This window comes from Daphnia carinata, chromosome 9, assembly GCF_022539665.2.
Source record: "Daphnia carinata strain CSIRO-1 chromosome 9, CSIRO_AGI_Dcar_HiC_V3, whole genome shotgun sequence".
In the NCBI taxonomy this organism is placed as follows: domain Eukaryota; kingdom Metazoa; phylum Arthropoda; class Branchiopoda; order Diplostraca; family Daphniidae; genus Daphnia; species Daphnia carinata.
In genome coordinates, this window is record NC_081339.1 from 3166227 (window position 1) to 3190556 (window position 24330).

Genomic DNA, 24330 nt, shown 5'->3' on the forward strand with positions numbered 1-24330 from the left:
TTGTGTTTTTTATTTTTCCATACTTTGATTAGCTAAATCAAAAGATAAAGACTTGGACAGATTTTTCTACAAACCTGGTTCGCTTAAATTCCAGCCATAGAAAAACAGGAAACTTAAAAAATGAAAATTTACTTTGAATTTTCTTTCGTTCTTCAAACTTACAGTCAAACATTAAAAAAGAATAAAGGGATTTTCAACACACAATTAACAGAAGTTTTTTAAATTCAAGTTTTCAGTGCCCATCACAATTTGACAGACTTGAGTAGCCAGTAAGAAACAAGGAGAAGACCAAAATCATTTTGAACTTCTCTTTGTTTCTTGAGTAAGTTAAGAATTCCTCAATCACGAATGGTATTGGAAATCTTTTATTGACACAGGCAACACAACATCAACAGCATCCTATCTGTCACACAATGATTCTGTGGCCACCGTTTCACACCAGGTACATCCCGAAGACCTAGAAGTGCAGTTAATGAACTAAACAGCTAATAATATATTGTAATATCACCTATTAGTACCTGACAGAATCTGGATCTAAACTATCAAGATCTGGATCTGAGAAATTTAGACCTGGAATCTAAGGTATCAAGGTTGTCAAAGGTATTGTAAAGAATTGCCTTCTTCATGTTGCACATTTGGTACCAAAATGGGTGTAGTTGTTGCCTAACAGGGATGAAAAACCTGCTGCGACAGTCAAGATATGACTCTCCTCCTATACGTAATTTAGAATATAAGTGGTACAATGATTCTTTGACACTAATTTTTGCTTTGATACCTTTAATAAGTTAGACTGGATTTCATTCACAAAATCCTGCAGAGCACTCCATTCCAGCTACCGTCCTCAGATGCCACGCCACGCGAAATGGAAGAGCTGACAAGGCCATTAAAATGATTCAAAGTAGTTTTTGTTTCTCCGCTAGATGTCTCGAAAATATTCAGACCAAGTATTGTCACGCAGAACACTTTTGTGATATGTGACGGTGGCTTAATGGTAAAGCGTCTGCAAGAGAAGCTAAAGACCTATCGTTCTAATCGCAGTGCAAACTAAAACGTAGTCCATGGCTGAAAGGTAGAGCATTAGGTGGATAACCAAAATATGTATGGATGTAATACTGATTGAGTAAAAAACTGAATGCTTGTAAATATGGTTTATATGTACGTGAAAAATTTCATTCATTTTTCTCATCAATGTGTATGTAGATACGTGTTGCCACACAATATAAAAATTAAAAATTATACATCAGAGTATGTGACTCACAGCTTAACGGTTGAGTATTGGCAACGTATGCTGAAAGTCTAGGGTTCGATTCCCTGCAGTCAAGTTAATTCATGCAATATATGCAACTAACAGTTGTTATAAAACTTGCGCTTTCAAGCAGTGCTGTGGATAATATAAGTTCTAGAAGTATTTTCGATTTATGCAAGGAAGTGAGTAATAGAAAAAAAAGCTGAGTGAAACCAAGTAATAACTGATTTATAAAAAAATATTTGTTAAACTATTTTCTAAAGGTCTCAAACTATACCCAATGTGTTGAGCATGTTAAAAGATTATAACGTATGTCCGTATAGCTCTGTGGTAGAGCTTTGGACTACTATGGTTGAGTTCTTGGGTTCGATCCCTTACCAAGTGATAATAAATCTACAAATATTCCGTTCATCACTAACCTAGCATAGGTCTAATGATGTAAAACTGCCAATCGAATCGGTAGAAAACACACAGAAGAAATAACATTAGTTTTTTTTTAATTTTTATTGACTAAAATATTTTTTTTCAACTATGGTAGATGGAGACCCTATCACATGAGTAGGGTCTCCTCCTACCTTAGTTGACTCACCGGGGAGATTACTCGGTGCGTGGCTAAGAGAAGAGGGAAAAGGATGAAGAGTGATGTTCGGACAAGTTTTTACGTGAGCGATTAACCGTTATTCGGATTTGTGGGTAGCCCCAAGGCCCTCCAAAAGATATCTTAGAGCCAGGGGGACCCCCACGTCCCCTTTCCGGACAGCGCACTCACAACCTTTACTGCTGATCACAGTAGGGGCATGACCCGCTACGGGCTTATTACAAATCTAGGGGAAACGGGGCCACAGAAAAGAAGGGAGCCCAGATATGCACTTCAATTTAAATAAATATTTATACTTTTGTTTTCGCGAAGAAGCAGCGATTAAGAGTAATGTGCAGGTAGCATTCCTCGAAATTTCCACATCCGGAATTTGCTAGTGTCTCGCTGTTACACAAAGCTTTCGTTCCATACGTCCACGAAGCGGGACCCTCGTCTGAATTGATTTTGCGAGTAATTAAAAATTGAACACTAATAGAAGGTTTTTTTGAATCACAGTGCTATTAAGTTACGTGAGACATGACGTCGAGGAAGTGAACAGCTATTCCGAATGAACGCTAAGTATAATTCAGATCGTTCGGCACGATATGCATGGCGTCGGACAGCAAAGAAACTAACTAAAAGGCGACTGCCTATTTTTTAATACCTATGCAAACAACACAATAATGGCATTTCAGTTAGTTGTAATTATTGATTTCCAAGCAGAAAAAAAAACAGACTTAGGACTTGATCTTTGGCCCGAGACAGTTCAAAACGTTCCAACTTCTTTTCAGGAGGTCTGCGTCAGAACGGCACACTGGAGAAGTCTGATGTCGCGAACGGAGAGACCCAGGTTCGGTAATAGATACTTGATCTCTTTCACAGTAAGCATGTAATCTAATTTAGCTGTACAATGAAACATCACAGCCAAATAATTCTGTATAAAAAATATAACAAATAGCATTTTTATTCCACCCATTTGGTTCCGTAAAGTGATACTGACTTACACATAATCCTGTGACATTGCCTGACATTGATCTGGAGCAGTCTGAGTGAACAATGCTTCCATTGTCCAAACATACTGGGTAGAGAGTGACGAAATGGCAGAAAATTGGTATATTTTCCACAAACCAGCACTTTTGACGTTTGGAATGACCAACCCTTTTTCTGTTTACATTTTTTTAATGTTGGGCACATACTTCAACCACACGTTGCCACCACAGAACAGAAATTTTCAATTGTGCAAGCACACCATTATGGCACCTACAAGGGATAGCAGAGGTTAAAAATTTTCTCTTTTTAACTTTTATAATATTTATTTCATGACATACCGTGATAAGCTCTTGTTTTGTAATGAGCACCCCTCCTAAGTACTTGAATAAGGAATGTTTCAACACTTGGAACAGCTGAAACAAGCTGTTGTGATCGAAAAAAGCATCCAGCACCACTGGCAAGAATCTAAACGTGAAGACTTGTTACTGACATTATCAACAATTGACACAAATGACAGATGGGGTGAAACCATAATATGGCGAACCGATGTTATGGTGGTGTTATTGACGTATGGCAACCGGTTTCGCCAACATTTATTGCTGCCTTTTGCACACACACAGAAAAAAAAAGAGAGTCGAGTTTCAACACGTTTCCCCCAGTGACTGAAGGAAATAATGTGGCATTGCAGCCAAAGGTAATCAGTCAGTCACAATAGAGGTATCGCAGCGCCATCTACTTTGACTGATAAAGAAATTAAGCTCGACTGGAAAAGCCAGACTAAATAAGCCCCACTTTTTCTATTTATATACTTTTTTCCAAAAACCCTAGTTGTCGACAAAAAAATATATTAGTTGGATTCAAAACTTAACGAAGGTGTCGCAAATCAAATTTGTTTTGCTTGGGATTTATAAATTTTGAATTATTTGAATTCAAAACAGTTGCACTCGAAACCACGTTTATTCCGTTTTATTCCAAAGATGCACAGCTAACAAAAAAACTAAGATTTTATCAAAACCAGCGTTCAATTTCGGTTAAATAGGCTACGTTTATCAAATTCCGTGTCAATATTTTAAGTTTTTAAGGCTTAAAAAATAAGGCCAACGATGAAATAAGCCCGACTTTTTTTTTAAAAGCTTTAGAATAGTATTTATATATGTTGTTGAGATACAAATTCAACAAGAATCACGAATATTGATGTTTTCTCATTGAATTGCGTACGCAGTCGTCGTGACAGACTCCTTATCGGGAAATTCAAATAGACTTGGCCAAAAAATTGAAGAACGGAACAAAAACACAATTTGAAAAAAAAATGCGCTGGTATGTATTATGGTCAATCGTGTATGAGAAAAACAATTCAATAAAATTGGTAAGAAAAAAAATAATGTCAAAATAAGAATGCCTCTGATTGGCTTCAATCGACAGTAGTGTCATAACTTTTGCCAGATCGCACACGTAATAGGTGTGTCAACAAACCTTCCCCTCCTGAAAATGTAGCTAGCCTTTTTTTTTTTTTCATTTTTATAAGGAAACTGAAAAACAAAAGAATACTAAAAACAAACAAGTTAAATATCATTTGCCATGGGGATATAGGGAAGGGAAATGAAAAGACAACGCGGAGCAATTTCCCAAAATATTCAAACCACAAAAAAGGTAAATAAAAAGAAAACAAAAAAAAAACTTTAGTATATATGACAAAACCAAGACCAAAACAAGAATATGATTTTCTTTTTTTTTTGTTTCCGCATCAGCAGCACGCTTAATTCGTATTTCGGTTATATGTACACTATATCAATTTGTTGCCTCAAATTTCAATTCTTGTTCATTTCTGAGAATAAAAAAAAAAATCATAAAAAAAAAATCAGAGGATCATCAGGTGTCGACCAGACATTTTTCCAACGTTCACGTCTTGTTAGGTTATGGTTATTATTTGCCACATCCGATCGAATATCGCAACACGTTGATTGTAGGTAATTTATAGGAGAAAATGATAGTAAGGTGGTCCAGGCGGAAGGGAGAGATTTCTTAAAATTTCCAAAAATCATCCCATCGATATCAATTAGTGAACGTACTAGAAAAATAAGAAAATCACAAAATTTCTGGACAAAAAATAGAAACAGGGGGATAGGATGGAAAAGTAGCCGAGTTAATTGTCGAGTGATCAGCTTCGCTTTCTTCTTTCTATCCTCACTGCGTGCAGACGCAACCCGATTGTTTTTTTGTTTTTTTTTTGTCTTCTTACGTTCAAAAAAAAAAAAAAAATAAAAGGAAAATTATATAAACAGAAACCAAAATGAAGGCACTGGAAACGACGGGCTATATCACCACGCATATGGACACGAAAAACATTAAAAAAATGTAGACCTACAGTCGTAGAGGACTTGAATATATCATCACCCAATTACGAACATAGAAACGGAGGGTAGAAAAATTGCGCCGGAGCTGTAGTGTTCGTGTGAATGTGTTTCTTGTGCGGTTGTTTCTAATTTTGAAAAACAAAAACAAAAAGGAAATAGAGGGCAACCAGACGCTCAGCCATTTGTGTCTGTGAATCAGTTGTTTTTATCTTCGGCCAGTTCCCGCAGTAAAATGTGTCTCACACCCTGGTACATTTTCCGGCCAATCGCAAACTGCGTCAAATACCAAATGGAAAAATTTAAATAAAAAAAAAAAAAAAGCAATAAAAATTTCCTTGATTAAATTACCGTTTTGCGACGGATTGAAGACGAGTTTGACTGGGCAGGGCATGTGGTGTTTGCGTTCACCTTCGCACATGTAGTACATGGCGCAGTTGGCTTTATCTGGATGATAAGAGATGTGGCCGTCGAGTTCTTCGTCGCACGTTAATACGTTAGCTGTGCGAGTAATTAAAATAAAAAATGAACATTGATTAATTTAAAGTCTCATCGAAGATGACAAAATGTAGGGCTCAATTACGATCTTTGGCTGCTGCTCTGGACGTGATGAGACTGGAAGCCGATCGCTCGTAAGGTCCGTCGTAGACGAACTGCACTTGGTAATTATCGGCCGTCAGCTCCTGGCGGGCGGCCTTAAGCAACGGGTAACGTCCCGAGCCGCAGTGTCCACGGAAGTCGTCCATATCGAGAGAGTAGAGCATAGCACCGCCGAAACCTTGTTCCTTCAACCAGCTCACCTAAAAATCAAAACCTTTATTACAACAGCTTGTCTTTTTTTAAACAAATTCATTGCTTGTTTTTGATATTTACTTTAGTGCGAAGACTGCGCTCGTCGTCGAATCCGACCCATTGGTCGTCACGGTAAGCGAACGGCACCTGTTGTTCGTTGTCCCAGACGAGAGTCGTGTTGTCTTCTTGGAGGAAATCGCACACCTGCGTAGCGGGAGTTTAGAAGCACGAGAATTCTGTTACATAACGGCCCCAACAGACACACACACACACACGCAAAAATAGGATAATTCTTCTTCCACGGTACCTCATAGTAAGCCAAGAAACCAGCTTCGGAAGTATAAGGGCCTGGAATTCCACCGCCGCTGGCTGGCGAACCGATGTCGAATTTAGATAAATCGGCCAATGTGAACGTCCTGCCGAATGTGGGCATACCGATCATAATTTTCTCAGCTGGAGCTCCGAGTTTGACCCATTCACGTGCTCCGTAATCCTATTTTTCCAGTTACAAAACAATCATTAAATCACGAGTTGCTGCAACCGTTTTGCGGGGTTTTTTTTCCCCGAAAATGGAAGGAGGGCAAATCAAAATGCAAAGTGGGACGATGAACAAATGAAAGGTAAAATTGAAGGCAAACGTACGACAGTGAGCTTCCTTTGATGGCTGGCGGCCGTTTCCAGAGGGAAGAGTGGACTGTTGTGACCGACCTGGCCCTCCCAGTGCCCATGGAAGTCGTAGGTCATGACGTTGAGAAAGTCGACATACTTGACGACTTCAGGGACGTCGTAACCTGCAGCGATGGCTTCTGGGCTGGCCGGCACGGCAGCCGTCAGCAAGAGACGTGGCAATTTGTTGGTAACGGCTTCACCCTCGAAAGCTAATCGGAGCTCTTTAATAAGGTTGAGGAAGGACGCCCGGTCGTCCGCACCCCTGTCAATTTTTCAAAAAATACCATAAAAAAAAAAAAGGGTCAGTGAGAATTTTTTACTAGTCATTTGCATAATTCCAATTACTACCTAGGGTACTCCCAATCAATGTCCAATCCGTCGAAATTGTTGGCACGCAGAAACTCGGTCGAATCGTAGACAAACTGGTTCATGCGAAAGATGTTGGAGGTGAGCTCCTTGAACGGGCCGGATCCGACAGCCCAGCCGCCGATGGCCAAGATGATTTTCAGTTCAGGGTTTTTCGTTCGCAGGTTTTGGATGCGAGCGTGAACGTCTGTTGCGTCACCTTCGACGGCCACGCTGACACGCTGACGTGGCTTCCTGTTACCAGAATCGGCATTCTGCTTGATGCCACTGTCGCCGCCAACGAGCGAAAGTCTGTAATCCTTCAGCGCTCCGAATGCGTAAACCAAATGAGTGCACAACTAAATGAAAAAGAAAAAAGGAAAAATGTTATATCCAATCACCGTTGACACGATTAATACGGGAACATTTTCCCGTTGAAATTCAAACTGATTTGGACATTTTTTTTTTTAGGTTACCTCAACATTGACGTCCTCCGGAGTGAAACGGCCCAAACCAGGTCGATTGGCCGACCAACTGGTGTAATAACAAATCGTTTTCGCGTTGCTACCTGTTTGCGTGTGTTTTCCCCCCGCCGTCAGTAGAGCGAGTGAAAATAAAAAAAAAAAAAAAAATGATATCCATCGCGAATCGTGAACGGGAGAAAAAGAGAGAAAGAAAAAGGAAATTGGCGTTGTAATAAAATGAAAAGAGCGTTGGACTTTTAGTGTTTAATGTACCGTTGACGGGCGCTGCATTTGGAATGTTGGGCAAGATCAATTGCGGCTTCTTTGTTGACACTTTGTTGAGTATGTCCGATAACGAAATTTGAATGGGCGGTGGGAGAGTGGTAGCCGTAAGGGAGATGGTGGGCACTTCTTGGGCCCAGTCGACGTCTTTGCCCGGTCGGGGGACGCCTCGCAATTCCTCCCTTTAAAAAAAAATAAATCAAAAAAAAAAAAAAAAAAAAAAAAATGGTCACACTACGCTGTCACATTCTGTTCACCCACTTTTTACGATTTGACAAGTTTTTTCGAGAAACTTAACGGCCATTACGAGTTCGACCCGTATGACAACCATCGTTTTCTAAAGAAATCGAGCGAACCTCATAGCTCCAATGAGCGGATTTTTGACGTTGTTGCCGCAAACGGTGCCGGTGAAATCGTCCATGTCCAGGGTCCACACCATGGCGCCGCCAAAGTTATTCTTTTTGATCCAGCTCATTTTGTTGCGAATGGCCCTTTCGTCGTCGAAACCGACCCATTGATCGCCCATCACCAGATAAGGCACTTGCATTTCATCGTCCCAAATGTAAGTGGCTTTGCCCGATCTCAGCATTTCGCAAACCTAAACATTCACACGACACGTTTTTGTTTTAAATACACGTTTGAAAGAAAAATGATGGCAGTTTCGAGCGTTCAGACCTCGTAATAGGCGAGGAAGCCGGCTTCACGGGTGTAGACGCCGGCCGTGCCGCCGCCGCTGGCCGGTTCATTGACGATGAATCGGTTCGGATCAGTCAGCGTGAAAGAGCGGCCGTAAGTGCCCATTCCGATGATGAGCTTCTCACGGGGAGCGCCGAGTCGGACCCACAAATTGGAAGCGTGGTCGACGGACAGCTGTTTGCGCCATTCAGAGTCGGACGAAGGCGAGAAGAGCGGAGCGTTGTGACCGACCGTGTTCTCCCATTTGCCGTGGAAATCGTAGGCCATGACGTTGATAAAGTCCAGGTAACTGGACACGGCCGGAACGTCGTAGCCTCCGTTGATGTTGTCCGGCCCGACGGGGACGGCGGCCGTCAACAAAAGACGAGGACGCTTGAATTCCTGCGATTCCGCCTCGAAGGCTTCGCGCAATTCTGTCGAAAACACACAAAAAAAAAAAAACCAAGTCAAATGGAATTTCATGGTCGAACTTTTTGTGATTATGCATTCGCCTTTCTCTCACCAGTCTCCCCTTCTCTCTTTTCCTTTTTTTTTTTTAAGTCTTTTTTCTTTTTTTCAACGTAATTTTTACCTTTCAAAAGGGAAACAAAGTTGCGTTTATCATCGGCTCCTTTCGGGTACTCCCAATCGAGATCGAGTCCGTCGAATCCGTGTTGGCGCAAGAACGGTATGGCGCTAAAGACGAAGGTCTGTCGAGCGTAACGGGTGGCCGACATCTCCTTGAATTTGGCCGTGCCGAACGTCCATCCACCTGATCAATCCCAACGATTTTTTTAAATTTGAGATGATTAAATAAGAAACAAATAAAAAATAAATCCGGAATTCAATCCGAAATGGAATCCTGACCGATAGCGAGCAGAACCTTGAGGTCCGGGTTGCTGTTTTTGAGGGCCATCATGCGCTCGTAGAGGCCGACCTTGCCGTCGACTGACTCGTCGTTGGCCTCCAACGAGCTCAGCTTGCCTTTCTTCATCCATCCGAAAGCGTAGATGATGTGGGTGCAGAGATGGGGATCGATATCTTCCGGGAGGTATTTGCCCGTTTTCGGACGGTATTGAGCCCAATTGGTGAAATAGCAGACGATTTTGTAGCCCTTGTCGGCGTTGCCGCTGCCTACTGGCCTCACCACATTCTTGTCGTCGTTCTTGTTGCTTAAGGCCGTCGACAGTCCGCCAGGGGCGACGGGTTTGCGCATGCCCGGTCGCCGCGATGGACGCTGGAAAATGCTCTTTGGCGTCGTGGTGGGTGCGCCAGTCGGCGCCGAAGTGGTGGACGACGGTCGAGTTAATCCGCCGCCCGGCCGTCGGATGAACGGCGTCGGCTCCGTCGCACCAGTCTCTTCCTTTTCGGCGCTGGCAATTGTCGTCGATCCGAACGGTTTCTTCGTCGGTCGGATGAGACGGTTGCGCACGACGCTGTTGCCCACGCTGGCCGCGGCCGATAGGGGATCTCTCCTTCTCAACGGCCGGCGTACTTTTGATTCAGCTATTTTTTATATATATATTTTTTTTTAAATAAAAGCAAGTGTAAAAATAATTAAGAAATGAAAGAGAATATATCATGGGTGAATGGGAACAGTTTTGTAAGGAGAAAAACACAAGACAAAGGTAAAATGCCCCAAACGGACGTGAATTACGCAATTAAGAGCCTTTTTCAGTAGTTTTGGAGCGAAAACCAATTTTCGAGCTATTTTCTTTTCTTTTTTTTTTGTTTGTTTGTTTGAAAAGTTCTGGTTTCGGTATCGAATTAGACGGTGGCCGCCATTCGTCCAAGTATGGTTTCTACCCGAGTGTCCTTCTTCTTTCTTATTTCCAAACCCATATTTGATCGGCAGGCATGTTTTCGTGACTTTTACTTTGTTGAGCTATTTAACCGGACGAAAAAAAAAAAAAAAAAAAAAAAAAAGAATGACCACACGAAATCAACTGAACGAAAGGTGAAAATAGGCATACAACTAAACAAACTCAAACAGAAAAATGCCTACAGTTTGTTTTGTTTTGGTTTTTTTTTTACCCCCTTTTTTCTTTTTCTTTTTAACTCTACTTTCAAACTAAACGATAGAATTATCGTCCTATTGGTCAAGAACAAACCCAACAAAAAGGAATGAAAAAAAAAAAAGAGAGAGGAGTCCTTGAAGTGCAAACTGTTTTGCGGTGTGGTGAGAATTTAAAACGAAACAAAATTCAAACTGACCGTCGTTCATTCGTTTCGTTTTTTTTTTCTTCTTCATTCGAACAATTTTTTTTTTTTTTTCAGACATAAAAAGCAGCTAAGGGCGCACACGAAAACTGATAAAAAGGACTTCTCAGATTTCTTTTTTGATTCCATCTGTGGTATATATACATCTCTCTCTCTCTTTCTATGCCTTTCCTTTCGTTATTTTGCGATGATGGACGGTGGGCTCGTCGGCTCGTCTGATTGGGAACTCTCGCCCAAAAACAGGACCCCCCTCCCGCGCGTGCAAGTGAAAGTCCCGACGCTGCAATAAAATGAAATAAACTTTTTTTTTTCTTTTCTTTTCTTTTTCTTTCAAGTTTATTTTATTTTTTTTTTTTTTTTCTAGTTAAATAAATTTTCCCGTTATTCGTTCGCGATGAATGCGACCGTATATAGGAGTGGATAGGTGATATCTTTATATGCGAGCTACGTGGAATGCTATTGATGCCATTGGTCACCGGAGAGCTCGTTATTTATTTTATTTCTCACGTTTTTTTTTTCGTCGGGCTTCAATTGTTTTGCATATGCGGTCATCGGCCAAAAAAACCGGGAAGAGGCGACTGAAAAAAAATAAGCCAAGACGACGAGTTTTTCCCGTTTAAAAGAGAGAGGGGACGAAGACGTTTCCAACACTTTAAGCGACAAGCTAAAACAGCGCGCTAGTAACAAGTCGTGAGTGAAATCCGATGCTGACAACTCACGTGACTGCTGTGTTTCATTTGAATCTTTTTGGTCAGTTCCTATTTGCTCAGTGCTCCCGTTGAAATAAGGAAAAAAAGAGAATACACACGCACACACAACACGAAAAGAAAACAAGAACCTCATTTTGTGTGTGTGTGTGTGTGTGTGTGTGAGTTAGACGTACTAACTCTCGGTCGGGGGATCTATTTACTGTGTGACCGTATGTCTTTCTCTTTTTCTTTCATAGCTCCGTTATGCACTGCCACCGTAGACAACTGTACACAAATTAAAAACAACTCACTTTATAAATAAGTAAACCCGACACGTACGCACAAAAAAAAAAAAAAAAAAAAAAAAAGGCGGAGAAAGGTGTCGGCGCCTTTAGCGTGAATCACAGTGGGCCCATTATTTTTTAAACCTTTGATTGATTTATTTTTGTGGTACTTAAAAAGGAAAAAAAAAAAAAAGGATCTACAGTGTCGGCGTGTGTACGTACGAGGGACTTTGAATGCAGGGGGGGGGGGGGGGGCCGATGACTGGAAAGTGAAAGGTGAAAGGATCTATTGTATACGGCGTGATTTTTCATGACGCCCGCACTGCTGGACCTTCTTTTGTATTTCGTTAAAACAAATCGGCAAACGATGTGGTTCAACTACTCGGCCCTTTTGCAACGCGTCTCGCTCTTCTCAACGGGGCAAGTTGCAATAAGAGAAAGGGTCTTCTCTCTATTCTCTATATGCTAATAGTATGCGTCCCGTACAGACTCAAGATTGCAAAGACGGAGGAAGCCGCAACCGCCAGACGGCAGTGCATCAAGCAGGTGAACTCATCAACCTGGCCCGCCATATAGCGACTTTCCCCTTACGCCAGACTGCCGGTCTCTCTCTCTCTCTCTCGTTCTTATTCATTCTCCTTTCTCTATCCTCTAAAACGATTCACCAAGTCTTCCCTTTTTCATTTTTTTTTTTTTCTTTCAGTTTTTGTTGCGTCTCCGGCCCGCAGAGAAAAACTTTCACTACTCACAAGAACTCTTACGACTCTGCACTAAAAAACAGACACGCAGCTTCGACCTACCCTAAAAATAACATCAGCATATAACACATACAAAAGAAGGTAGAAAAGCAAAAGAAAAAAGGAGCGTGCGGTAATTATGATGATGATGATCGTGTGGGGACATTTGAGTAACTTACCGTCTACGGTGGCCGTGATGAGCGCCAAAACGAGAAGGAAGACGGCTACCAGAGCCGCCAGCCGCCCTATCCTCAAGTGTTGGCATCCTTTGAAAGCGGCAACCTACACCAAACGATAAAAAACAAACAAACAAACAAATATATATATATACATTTTGATTCATTTATATTTTGAATAAAACAAAAAAAAAAAAAAAAAATAAATAATATTAATGTTCTTTTGGCGATGGAATGAATTAACAAAAATCAGAAAAGGAATTTTTTTTTTTCTGCGCATGTACAGGCAAAGACATAGAGCGTTTTGTTGTGTTCCAAAAGATATCCATATAAGTCAAGGTGTTGATTGATTCCGTGATTTTTTTTCTTTTTTTTTTCTATACAAGCAAGTGTGTAAAAGAGTATAAAGTTCTTTTTTTTTTTTTCGTTAAAATAAACGCAAAAAAAAAGGATATTGTATGAATGGTCCGGCGTGTGGGACTTTACGCCTTGGCCGGGGTGAAATCGTCGCCAACGGGCAGGAAGAAAGGGGAAAAAAAAATGTTTTCTTTTTAAACAGCCGATTGTTAAAAAAAACGTGAGAGGAATGTTGGTAAAAGAAATTCTTTTGTCTTGTGATGGATCACGGCCGATTGGATCACGTAATAGCCCTAGAGTCTCATGTGGTCAAATGACCGGATGGGAGGCGAGCAGGGGCCACCGCAAACGTTGCGGTCAAGAAACGAGTCACGAAAGGCAAAAAAAAAGGAAGGGGACAACTTAATAATTCCGTCAATTATTCGAAAAAAAAAAAAAAAAAAAAGACAAGAGCAGCCTTTAAGTCAAGGAAAGCGCGAGACACACAAATAGAAAGTGTTGGGGGATATATAGGTAAAACAGATCCATACAATATACGTTAGACACAATCGGAAAGTAAAAGTGCGTGTCATTACGTCTTTTTTTTTTGCTTGTTTGTCGTTTCGCTTGCCCGTTGTGTCTAAGGTTGAACAACACATCACGGCTAAACGGGAAAAAAACAATAGAGAACATCCAAGGTTTTTTCTTTAAAGAGAAAACCAAAGAAAAACGAGGGGGGGGGGGGGAATCGATTGCTTTTTTACGAGTCTAAATATAGTGAACACTTGTGTTTGGCCTTTTGAAAGATTATTAAAAAAAAAAAAAAAACTCCCACTCTGACACCTGACCACGTCTATGTCCAGTTGTTTTTGGTTTGTGAGAGACAAATAAATGACGTCAGAACAAAACCAAACAAAAAAGCCTTGGGACCTCGATTTTGATCGCAGATTATAGAAACAGATAGAAGGCGATGAGGGCCAGCAGCGATATCAGTAAATGGACGAAAAGGACCTGGGCGGCCACCACCATCACACGCTCGACTTTTCCCCCCTTTAAAAACAACAAAAAAAAAACAAACAAAAAAACTATCGTCCATTTGTTTTTGTTTTTCTATTCACTTGGTTTGACTGTAAAACTAAAACGAACGCAGCGAATACAATGGCGCCCGCCCAAGCCGTTGGCTAAAAGGAATAGCCCCAAAAAGCAGGTATACAAATGCACACGCACACACACACACATACACACATCAAATGCGAAACGAAAGAACAAAAATCGAGTGTGTTACGTAAAAGAACAGCATCGCATGTCTACAGCTGTACAAACACGGCGAAAGAATTCTGAGTTTTTGGCTAGAGCCAGAAAGCCCGACCACGCCCTTATTCCTATACTAATTTTTTTGAGCTCCGATGTACAGGTGTCTGTGTCGTGGAAGACCTTCAAATTCTTCTCTTTTTTTTTTTTTTTGGCACAAAAACAGAATTTAATTCGAGCGCCTTTTTTTTTTTTGGGTATAATTCGCCGTTAAAAAAAATAATAAATAAATCGTGATTCACGCGTTTAAAGTGTTACACACACAAACGGGTGGAGGGGGGGGGCAGGGGATTGCAATTTGACCATGAAGATATGTCCCCCATTTCTGTTTTTCTTCAATGCACTTTGCTTGTTGACAATTCGTGAACGAAAAAGGCGGGGGAGTCAAAGCGGGAGGTCTTTTGCAACGAGACCTACCAACACGATCGGCGTCACGAGCTCTCGCATTTTGTTGTGAAAGAAAGTGCGTTCGTTTCACGTTTGCGTACAAGTGCAAGACGGTGTCTCTTTCGTGTGCGTATTTGCCAAGAAGAAAATGCTCCGTGATTGATAGGTGGGGAGAAATTATATGGGACGGCAAACTCCCCACCTGTCCTATCGTTTGGCCAAACGTCCGAAAGACATCGGGTACAGACAGACAACGAGAGCAAAGCAAAGCCGGTCAAAAAAAAAACAGCACAAATTAACATCGACTAAATATGGCGAAATATGAAGCCAAACGGAATGGGCTTTTTCTCCGTATCAACTTATCAGCTGTTGTGTTTCTTTTTTTTATTTCTGTGCACCCAGCCAGAAATAGAGAGAAATGGACAGCTGTGTGTGTGTGTGTGTGCATTACATTATAGCTCGAGATGCATGCAATATGAAAAGCGAGTCTGACATCAGCGTCTCAAGGTGAACAAGGTGTACACATTACATTTTAGTGCACACACACACACACACACACATTTTTCTTCTTTCGCACAGTTGCTGATTACCATTGAAACCTTGTTGTCTTCAAACCCCGAACTTGCCCATTAGCAAAGGGTTGGGTTATAATCTTCTGCTTGCTGTCCGAATGCTATCTCATTTAATGATTATTAACAATAAGACAGGCAGGTGGGGTTGCATATCAAGGACAAGGCGATTTTAGGAATCGTCGAGTTTTTTTGTTTTTTTTTTCTACCTAAAGAAGCGGATTGCGATTTGTGGGTCGTGTCCAAAAGGACATGACCGACAAGGTCATTTTTTTTTTTGCACCACACACGAGTTATACAAGCGAAAAAAAAAAAAAAAGAAGAAGAGGAATGAAACAAGTCTTCCGGGTTGGTCATGATATCCATCCCGCTTTTTTTTTTTTTTTTTTTTTTTCAATTTCTTTCTCTTTTTCTTTGTCGTTCCTCCCTTCTTACCACCTAGCGACCAGGTGAAAAGAATCTGTCCCTCCGTGCCCTGGAACGCAAGTTCGACCCACAAGATGCGCCACAAAAAGGGAAAAAAAAAATGTAATCATAATCATAAAAGAAGAAAAAAAGCAACGGGGGCAATGGTCTTTGGAAAAACATATTGAATATTCTTGCACACGAAGGAATTGATGTTGTTGTTGTTGTTGTTGTTGTTGTTGGCATAGCGGGTTTCTTTGCCTCTGTGCGCAGTTCTCTAGGTCAATCGTTCATAAAGCCGCAGCCCAGAGAGACACTGGCCCAATGCGGGGCAGAAGACCCACATGCCACCGAGAGCAACAACAGGTGAGCGCGCATGTGTTATTTCTTCCTTTTTTCTTCGCCCTTCTCTTCTTCTTCTTTTTTTTATTCCTCCACTTCTTTCCTTTTTCCTCTTTTGTTTTGCCCTTTTTTTTTTTTTTTTTTTTTTACTTTTGTCTTGTCTTTTTCTTTTAATGGATTCATTTCGAGTGAGGGTGGCGTTTAAAACAGTGCGCATATGCAGCTTTTTAAAACGAAAACAGAGAGAGAGAGAGAAGAAAAAGAACTTTGGAATAAATAAATTTATTATTATTATTATATTTTTGTAACAACCCGTCAACAGGCGGCGCCTTCGGGGGATCGGCACCGGCTCTTTTTTTTTTTTCTTCTTTCTCTCGCTCTCTCTGTTATTCCACTTTGATTTTATCCTTCACTTGATTCATGACCATCCGCTGCTGTCGTCAAGACCACGAACCGAAAAAGTACCGTACGTTTCAATCAACGTGCGAATACAATTCGAGCGTTACATTTACACACGCACACACACACACACAAAAAAAAAAAATAAAAGGGACGAGAGGGTCTCGGGTATGGCGGGCAATTGTCGTGAATTTTTTGTTTTTCTTTCTCCCGGCGATGTCCGCGCGGCCACAGGGAAAAATTCAAAAAATAAAAGACAAAAGAATCACGAAAAGGCGAATAAAAACACTAGCGCAGCTGAGCTTTGTCACCTACTGACCGTATTTCCTACCCCGCCCAGGTGTGTCATAAAATAACTGGGAATTCTTTCTGTAAAGAAAAAAAAAAATCCCAGCCCGTCCGCCCCCACGCAAAAAAAAAAAAAAAAAAAAAAAAAAATAAAAAAGAAGAAATTCTTTCGCATCCGCAGCTCGACGATTGAAGTCATTCCAATTACCGCCTGACATTTCAATTCAAATATCGCCATTTCATTTTTGAACGAATTTGTTTGGTTTTTAATTCAGCCGCATTTTTCGATTCATTTTTTTTTTTTTTTTTTTTTTTTTGCTTTTGTTTTTGAAACGAGAAAATAAAAGACACAAGCCGTTCGTGATAAACAGACGATAGGGAGAGAGAGAGAGAGAGAGAGGGTCACCGGTGACCTAGAAATGAACTCTTTTTGATTCTCTCTCTTTCTCTTTCTCTCTCTCTCTCTCTCTGTCTTTTCCATGTTGCTCCTTCTACATCATCATCACCATATTCTTCTTCATTTTCTTCTTCGCTTTTTTTTTTTCTTCTCCTCCCGATTCGAAATCGGATATTCATTTCTTCCTATGGTTTTTAAATTTTTGAAAACAAAAATAAAGCGAAACGATCGATTTTTTTTTTTTTAAACGTTCAATCAACTTGAAACGTTTGTTAAACTTAAAAAGAAAAAATTTCGTCGTTCGGTCACGGCTCGCTCCACTAATTTTTCTGAATCAAAATGAAATCATCGCGGCTTGCCGATTTGTTTCGAGGAGAGGGGGGAGGGAGGGAGAGCTAGCGTGACACATATTTCCAACGAGAACGCGGGACCAGTTGGGGGAAGGGAGGCAAACGAAAACAAAGACAAACAACGACAAACAAACGAAACAAACGAAAAAAAAAAAAAACAAAAAACTAATTCGAAAATGAATTGTTACCATTTTTTTTTGTGATTAGAAGCGGATCGCTCGTTGTTGCAGGATGTTCGGGGAAGGAAATAGAAAATGCGGACGGGCAGATCCGTCAGACGATCAGGCCGTGGTGGGAAACGAAGATGTAGCCCCAAAAAAAAAATTTGCACAGCACAGCAACTGATAGAGTTTTTGTCAAACCGGTGGGATTTCGACCGAACCGAAACGGCCTTTGTGTTTCAAAAGCAAAAAAAAAAAAATCTGATCTCCACTTGACGTTGATGCGATCCTTCTCAAAGTGTTTCCCAAGAATGAATGAATTCACAGGAATTCACCCTTCGTCAAAGAAAACAAAACAAATGGGAGTAGTTTCGATTCAATTGGCACTTGTTTCGTGTTTTTTTTTTTTTCAAAAAGAAAATGATTCTAAATTTTGCCGAGACGAGATTTGCAATTTAAAAAAACAAAACAAAACAAAACAAAAAACGCGAAAAAAAAAAAAAATTGTTGGCGATCGAAAGAAAATCGGAGATTAGAGAAGGAAATGAAAACCAATAAAGTGAGTGCTTTAGAGGGTCCGCTTGGCTGGCCGTCTGGATGGCAACTGACTGGGCCACTGAGGTCTCTCTTTTCTTCTACCTGCTCGTTTTTTTTTTTTTTTTTTTTTTTTTTTTTGTTTTTTTTTTTTTGTTTGGGTGCTGCCTTACGAAGTGGTGGGAGCTGGTGGGGTTTTTCTTCTTCTTCTTTTTCCTTTTTCCTTCCTTCGTCCCACCTTGTTAGCCACCTAGCGGGGGTTAGTACTGCCCGTGCACACACACAACGTAGTTGTATATATTTACCGTAGACTCTCTAGCCATGCAACAACCCTCCCTCCCCCTGCTGCTGCCTTCAAAATTCAGAAGGAAAAAAAAAAAAAAAAAAAACACCGTTTCGGAATGACAGGTTAGGGCCCCCCCCCCCCCCGGTGTCACTCAGTTTGTGTGTAACTGTGTATGCACTGGCAAAAAAAGAAAAAAAGTTTCTTAACACACACACACACACATACAGAGAGAGATAGAAAGAGAGAGAGAGAACAGTCGAAGTACAGCAGACATTTTGGAGGGGAGCTGCTTGAAAAGACACCTTTCTCCTCTGTTGCTTGCTGTTGCAGCTCCCCTAACAATATGTGTTGGACGTAATACACCCGGTTTTCTCGTGTTGCCATATTTATTTTATTTCCATTTTCCTTTTTTTCTTTTTCTTTTTAAATTTAGTCTACGTTTTTTTTTTTTTCGTCCGTCTATTGGCACACGCTCTCTTTCATTCAATTTTATTTGTGCGCACTCGAGAGAGCGGGAAACCATTTTCGTGAATCACGATGAAAAATGTTTCATTATTACACGCAGAGCGACGCCGTCAGGCTTAAAACGACACTCCCAACGTATTACGGCCTTATGGAAAACACAAACAATAGATGAATTTTTCATTTTTCGGCAAGTTTTATCGACATCGCATCCCCTTTTGTTTTTGTTTTTTCCCCTTTTCGAACCATTGACGGCAACGCTTTCCCACATTGCGAAGGATGCAGCCATTTTTATTAGCACAAACTATAATTAAATTGTCCCTTTTGTGTGTGTGTGTGTCTGTGTGTGGCGCAACTGTGTGTATATCCTATTATTTATTTTCATTAAAAGTAAAAGGATTTTTTTGCGCTTTGCAATAAATAAGAAAAATGGGAGGCGCGTAACCAAAAAAAAAAAAAAAAAGAACGTTTTCTTTCTTTCCCATTTTTTGTTTGTTTCTTTACTTAATTCTTGATCCCCAAAAAACAAAAAAAAAAAAAAAAAAAAGATAATACTTTCATTCAAACTTTTTTGGTGCCATCGATCATGTCCATATGTCGACTAAAAAAGAGAGAAAGAAAAAACAAAACTCGTCGCCCGGTTCTCTCTCCCACGGCAAAACTGGACGACCTCTTGATCCGTACGACCAGACCTCCCTCCAGGAGCTGCGATAACTACACACGCACGAAGAAAGAAAGAAAGAGAGAGAGAGAGAAAAAAAAGGCTTTTGATCTAGTTTAAGCGTTGTTAGAGCTGTTTCTTTTATACCCGTGTCTTTAAAAAAAAAAAATTACTGTTACTATACTGAATTCTTTTTTTTTTTGGCTCTGCGTAACTCCGCTAGAATCTTCAAGGCCCCCCCCCCCCCCCCCAACTGCCGGCCTATCCCGCGTTAGTTTGTAACATTGGAACTCTTTTTCTTTTTGGAAATGCTGACACACAATAAAGCCGCTTGTGTGTGTGTGCTCTAGTTCTCCCGCACCGTGCTTGCAGTTATGATAGACGTACACACACACGCACACCTTTCGGGCTCTTTCGCCTATAACCGTGAGGACCGTGGACTTTGAAGGTCGATTTAACCCTTTAGCGAAATAGATTGGATTTATGCTCGAAAAATACTTGGCTTTATTATTTTTTTTGTTTTTTTTTTTATTTTTCTCAAGGTGGGCTGCATTAGCAACACACGAAACCTTCTATCTTACCAAGGAATTCTTGAGAAATGGGGGGAAAAAAAAAATAGCTCATATTCGCAAAATTTACGTTTTAAGGATCGCCCATTTCTTATGATTCATTAACAGACATCGTTGAAATTAAGAAACGGGAATTGCCCTCCCCCCCCTCCCCTTGCAAAGTCATCCGCTTGGTTTATGTATCCATAATCGTTTGGCCAGCGCACACAACAACGGGTCAGACAAGTGTACAGCGCAGCCCGGGTACTTAATATTTTAATATCTATCATATGCATATTGAAAAAAGAAAAAAGAAAAAAAAAACGTGATACTCCAACTGGCGGTGAAAAAGAAAAAAAAAATGGCAATGAAGTTGTTCAATCAGAGCTTGTGTGCAACATCAGAAAATCACATGTTGTTTGAAAAAAAGGTGCGCCAAGGGCGGCACAGGTGCGACAGGTGTTTCGCAGGAATCGGACCTTTATTCTTAATTTCTTTTCATTTTTCTTTGGGTGGGAGGTTTTGACTCACGCGCGGCACTCGCCGCTGTAGGCGAAGGTGCGGTCCCATTGGCGCACTAATCTTTTCCGTGCTCCTTTATGGAGGGGGGGGGGGGGTGGTTGCGCTCGCAAATCCCATCGGATCGAATAGCTGCATTTTTTTAAAACCCGCCAATACATTGCGTGGGATAACGTGGAAATTCCTTTTCGTTGATAGCCGAATTACAAGTTTGCCCGTTGTGTTACGGGCTAAGATCAAGAATTGCTTGATGTAAACGAGTCAGACATTATGGCGATCGCTCGAGTTCTCTCTTTCTCTCTTTTAAATTGTCTGTTTGGAGCGCGAGGTTGAGGGGTTTCCCACGGGTCGAGATTCATAATCCAACTATTTGATGGTAAGGGCTCAGGGTGGTGTCCTTTTCTCGTGTGCGGTAGAGCAAACGAAATCGGGAGAAAATAAGAATAAGATTTGATGATTCCCAAACCATGCACATCGCAGAATACGATCTACAACCAGTTTTCGAACGTTAACTAGCAGCTTTTAAATAAATCGTGACACGGACTTTGTGCAATCGGATGCTCCGATTGCACAAAAAAAAAAAAAAAAAATCAGCCAATCCAGTTTAACTGTTCTCCTTCCATCGTCTTCTTCGTTTTCTACTTTTTTTTTTGTTTTGTTTTGTTTTCGGATTTGCATTTCACCCGGATTTTCGTCAAAAAGGTTTTCCAAAGAATCGTCTTTTAGGTTAAACGTGCCATTCTATCGTTTGCTTCGTTTGTCTTTTTTTTTTTTCGTTCTTTCTCTCTCTCTCTCTCTCTTAAGCGAGAAACAAAAAGGTAGCGCGGCCTCGTTCTGATTGGATTGCCCGCCCCTCGACTCTGCAGGGCTCCTCGGGAGGTTATCGGGACGTGACAGGAATAGCCAACAACAAATGACTGAAATCAGAGAGAGAGAGAGAGAGAGATGGACGCAGACAAGAGGCGGACTTTTAATGCTAACTGCGAAAACAGTCTAGTGGAAAAATGGAAAGTACCCACCAACACGCCGCCCTTAAAAAAAAAACAAAAAAAAAATCACTAACCGCTCCGGGATCAAATACATCAGAAACTCATTATTAGTCACATCCATCCAAAGGTGTGTGTGTGTGTGTGTTATTAAATTGTTTGCGCGCTCTACCCCGGTCCATATATACAAATATCGCCCATTTTTTTTGTTTTTGTTTTATTTGTACCTCTAAATAATGCACGTTGTATAATATATAGAGAGAGCAGAGGTTGATGAAGTCACGCTGTATGTTAGTACCGGTATAGTTGGGTTCCCGCCGATATGGCTGCATCGGTCTAAAGTGAAATCCGAGCCGACCAAGAGAGAGAGAGAGAGAGAGAAAAAATAAGACAAGCCGATGAACAACAACACAGAAGCGCTTTCTCATTTTTTTTCGTTCGGGAAAAAGGGGATTGGGTGTCCTGTTGGTCGTACCGCCATCGCTGATGTATCCACTTGTTCCCTACTGCCCTTTTATTATTATTATTATTTTTTTTTTGGCTCCTTTAGCTGTTGTCGCTTATATAGAGACACCATTCATATTATTTCCTTGGTCTCTCTCTTTCTCTCTCTTTTTCTTCTAGCGTTCGGTCGGTGGCCTTTTTGGCCGGTTACGGTGTGCGCTGAATGACGCGATTGCGCAAAAAAAAAAAAAAGAAGTGGACAAAACAATTTCGGCCAGTTTCAGATGAGGATAAACAGCAAACAACTTTTCCTTTCTCGATTTTCTTGGACAGGAACTTTGAAATTGCGTTTTGCCTACCGACAAACACGCGCAAAAAAAAAAAATGAATCTCGCTATCGGGCCAGAGGAGGGCTGTGTGTGTATAGAGTGAACGTTTTTTTTTTTTGTTTTTTGTTTTCTTCCCGAGAAAAAGAACCGGCTGTAGAAAGAAAACAAAATGCCGTCCATCAGCACCATCACTCTAGGCACCCACCCCCACTTGTATTTGCGCCGACGAGGGAAAGTTACGACGACCATTTGCTTTTTCAAAGGATCAATAACCTTTGCAAGCGAGCGAGCGAGCGAGAGAGAGAGAGAGAGAGAACTGTACAAAACAAGAAAGAAACAAAAAGCCTTTTGGGTATAGGTATTTTAATGCATTACTCTTACTTTGATGTTGCCTGTTCAATTGTGGACGTACTTTTTAAAAGGTACGCGTACACTTTTATGCTCGTTGTGCGTAATTAGGGTCTGAGGAGAGGGCGGATTTGTTGTGTAAACCTTGGATCGCAAATATGACACGAAAGGAATAAAAAAAAAAAGCTGGGATTCCGCACGAGACCGCAAAAGCTATTGCGGTAATAAGAGAGGACAGTAAGGTCCGTTTTCACGCTCGGTCGCGGTCGGGGCAATTTTCGTTTTTCTTTTTTTTTGAAATGATGTTCTACAGCAGAAAGAAAGTACCATAGTAAAAGAGGCTTTTTTTTTTTGTACGATTGCGAGATAGACTTCCTATAATTTGAGTTTTGCAACTTGGAAGAGTTTGTGAAAAGTGTAAAAGAAAAAGCGTAAACAACGACATCTTTCGTCAACCGACAGAGAACGAAAGAGAAAGAGATATCCAAAAAGTTTGACGAAAGTTCCATGAACCGCACTTTTTTGTGTTGTGTCTACAACCTATCCCCTCAAGCTCTCCTTAATAACATCCAATTCTTGAATAACAATCTCTTTCCTTTCGTAAAAATGATAGCCGGCAGTTGGATTCGTGAAAGAAACGAACGTCAGTGTCGGTAGTTCGTCGTGGGCCATCGAGGGGGGGGGGGGGGGAGAGAAAGGTGGACGAGATTCGTGTACAAACGAATGCACAAAAATCAATCAATTGTTAACAATCTAGGTGTCCATTCGAGCCATTATTAAGTCGGGGATACATAAATGAAATTCACTTACCTTCATTTTCGGTTAACTCGGTACAGACAACTCATGTCAAAAGATGGCAGGTCTCCATTTTGACAACTGAATGTTTTTCTGCCTGTTGGGTTTTTTTGTCCATTGGTCCTGTAACGTGATGCAAAAGGACGTCCATTGTTTGCAGTGCAGAAAAAGGCCGAAATGGTGGATGGCCGAGAAACGTGAACAGTTAGAATCGTGACGATCACGTATCACTCGTTTGCAGTACACAGTACTTGATACCACGTTATCAGCCTTCATTTGCAACTGGACACAAACTTTGTCTCGTTAAATTTGTCAATGTTTAAACAACAATTGCAACAGGACACGATCAACCTTGTTAACAATTCAATTTATTCTGTCCTTCCTTTGAAATTCTACTCCCACGTAATGTTTGCAATTAACAACTATCCCACTCAGCCGCCATGTTTTTCTCGATGCCTACTCAAGTGCTCCTGGTGGCTTGCCACGTCACTACAATGTGTACCCTAACATACATATTTGTACCCCACCTAATGGTGGGGGTTATGACGTGGGGAGGAGTAATTTCTCCGAATGGCGAGAACATTTTCAAGCTCGCAGAACGTTGCAGACAGTTGTCTCAAAACAAAACGACAGCAAGTTATTTGAAATTATGCGTGATTGTGAACTCAGCCGAACTATGCATATTTGCTATACAAATTATATGCGTGCGCGCGCGTGTCTGTGTGTGTAAACCGTGAAAGCGATGAAAACGGGAAATCAAATGCACACACACACACACACCTTTTTGCTTATTGTGGTAGAAACAGGAAGAGAAAGAGAGAAAACATGCAGACAACGGGACACGAAGACTGGCCCGGGATTCCTCCAATCATTTCTTTCTTTCTCTTTTTGTTTTGTTTCTTTTTATTTTTATTTTATTTTAAGGGTTTTCGTATGCGTTCTTTTTTTTTTTTCACTTGGATGTATACGAGATCGA

At 40.9% G+C, this 24330-nt stretch overlaps 1 protein-coding gene and 2 long non-coding RNA genes across 3 annotated transcripts; all 3 read right to left on the bottom strand.

Annotated features, from left to right (window-relative positions):
- Nucleotides 1–349: 349 nt before the first annotated feature.
- LOC130688225 (uncharacterized) lies at nt 350–853 on the bottom strand. The gene is made up of 3 exons (XR_009000383.1): nt 776–853; nt 519–712; nt 350–457 (listed from the first exon to the last, which is right to left on the bottom strand). It is a non-coding gene; the product is annotated as an uncharacterized LOC130688225 (long non-coding RNA).
- A 1698-nt stretch (nt 854–2551) lies between these two features.
- On the bottom strand, nt 2552–3470 carry LOC130688229 (uncharacterized). The gene is made up of 4 exons (XR_009000388.2): nt 3343–3470; nt 3152–3278; nt 2828–3083; nt 2552–2757 (listed from the first exon to the last, which is right to left on the bottom strand). It is a non-coding gene; the product is annotated as an uncharacterized LOC130688229 (long non-coding RNA).
- Nucleotides 3471–4114: 644 nt separating this feature from the next.
- On the bottom strand, nt 4115–23390 carry LOC130688216 (probable chitinase 10). Its single transcript, XM_057511196.2, has 15 exons — nt 23370–23390; nt 12501–12603; nt 9259–9897; nt 8984–9163; nt 8392–8825; nt 8073–8314; nt 7708–7898; nt 7447–7538; nt 6974–7329; nt 6599–6887; nt 6264–6449; nt 6038–6160; nt 5748–5964; nt 5516–5665; nt 4115–5440 (listed from the first exon to the last, which is right to left on the bottom strand). Exons 1-15 carry the CDS (start codon nt 23373–23375, stop codon nt 5373–5375), a joined length of 3276 nt encoding a protein of 1091 aa, XP_057367179.1. The 5' UTR covers nt 23376–23390; the 3' UTR covers nt 4115–5372.
- Nucleotides 23391–24330: the final 940 nt, after the last annotated feature.

Bases quoted from the DNA above. Each gene is read 5' to 3' on its own strand.
- LOC130688216 (XM_057511196.2), bottom strand. The intron at 8,315-8,391 runs GTCTGAACGCTC...GTGAATGTTTAG, and splicing joins GCTTCCTCGCCTATTACGAG to GTTTGCGAAATGCTGAGATC. The intron at 5,666-5,747 runs GTAATTGAGCCC...TTACTCGCACAG, and splicing joins CAGAGCAGCAGCCAAAGATC to CTAACGTATTAACGTGCGAC.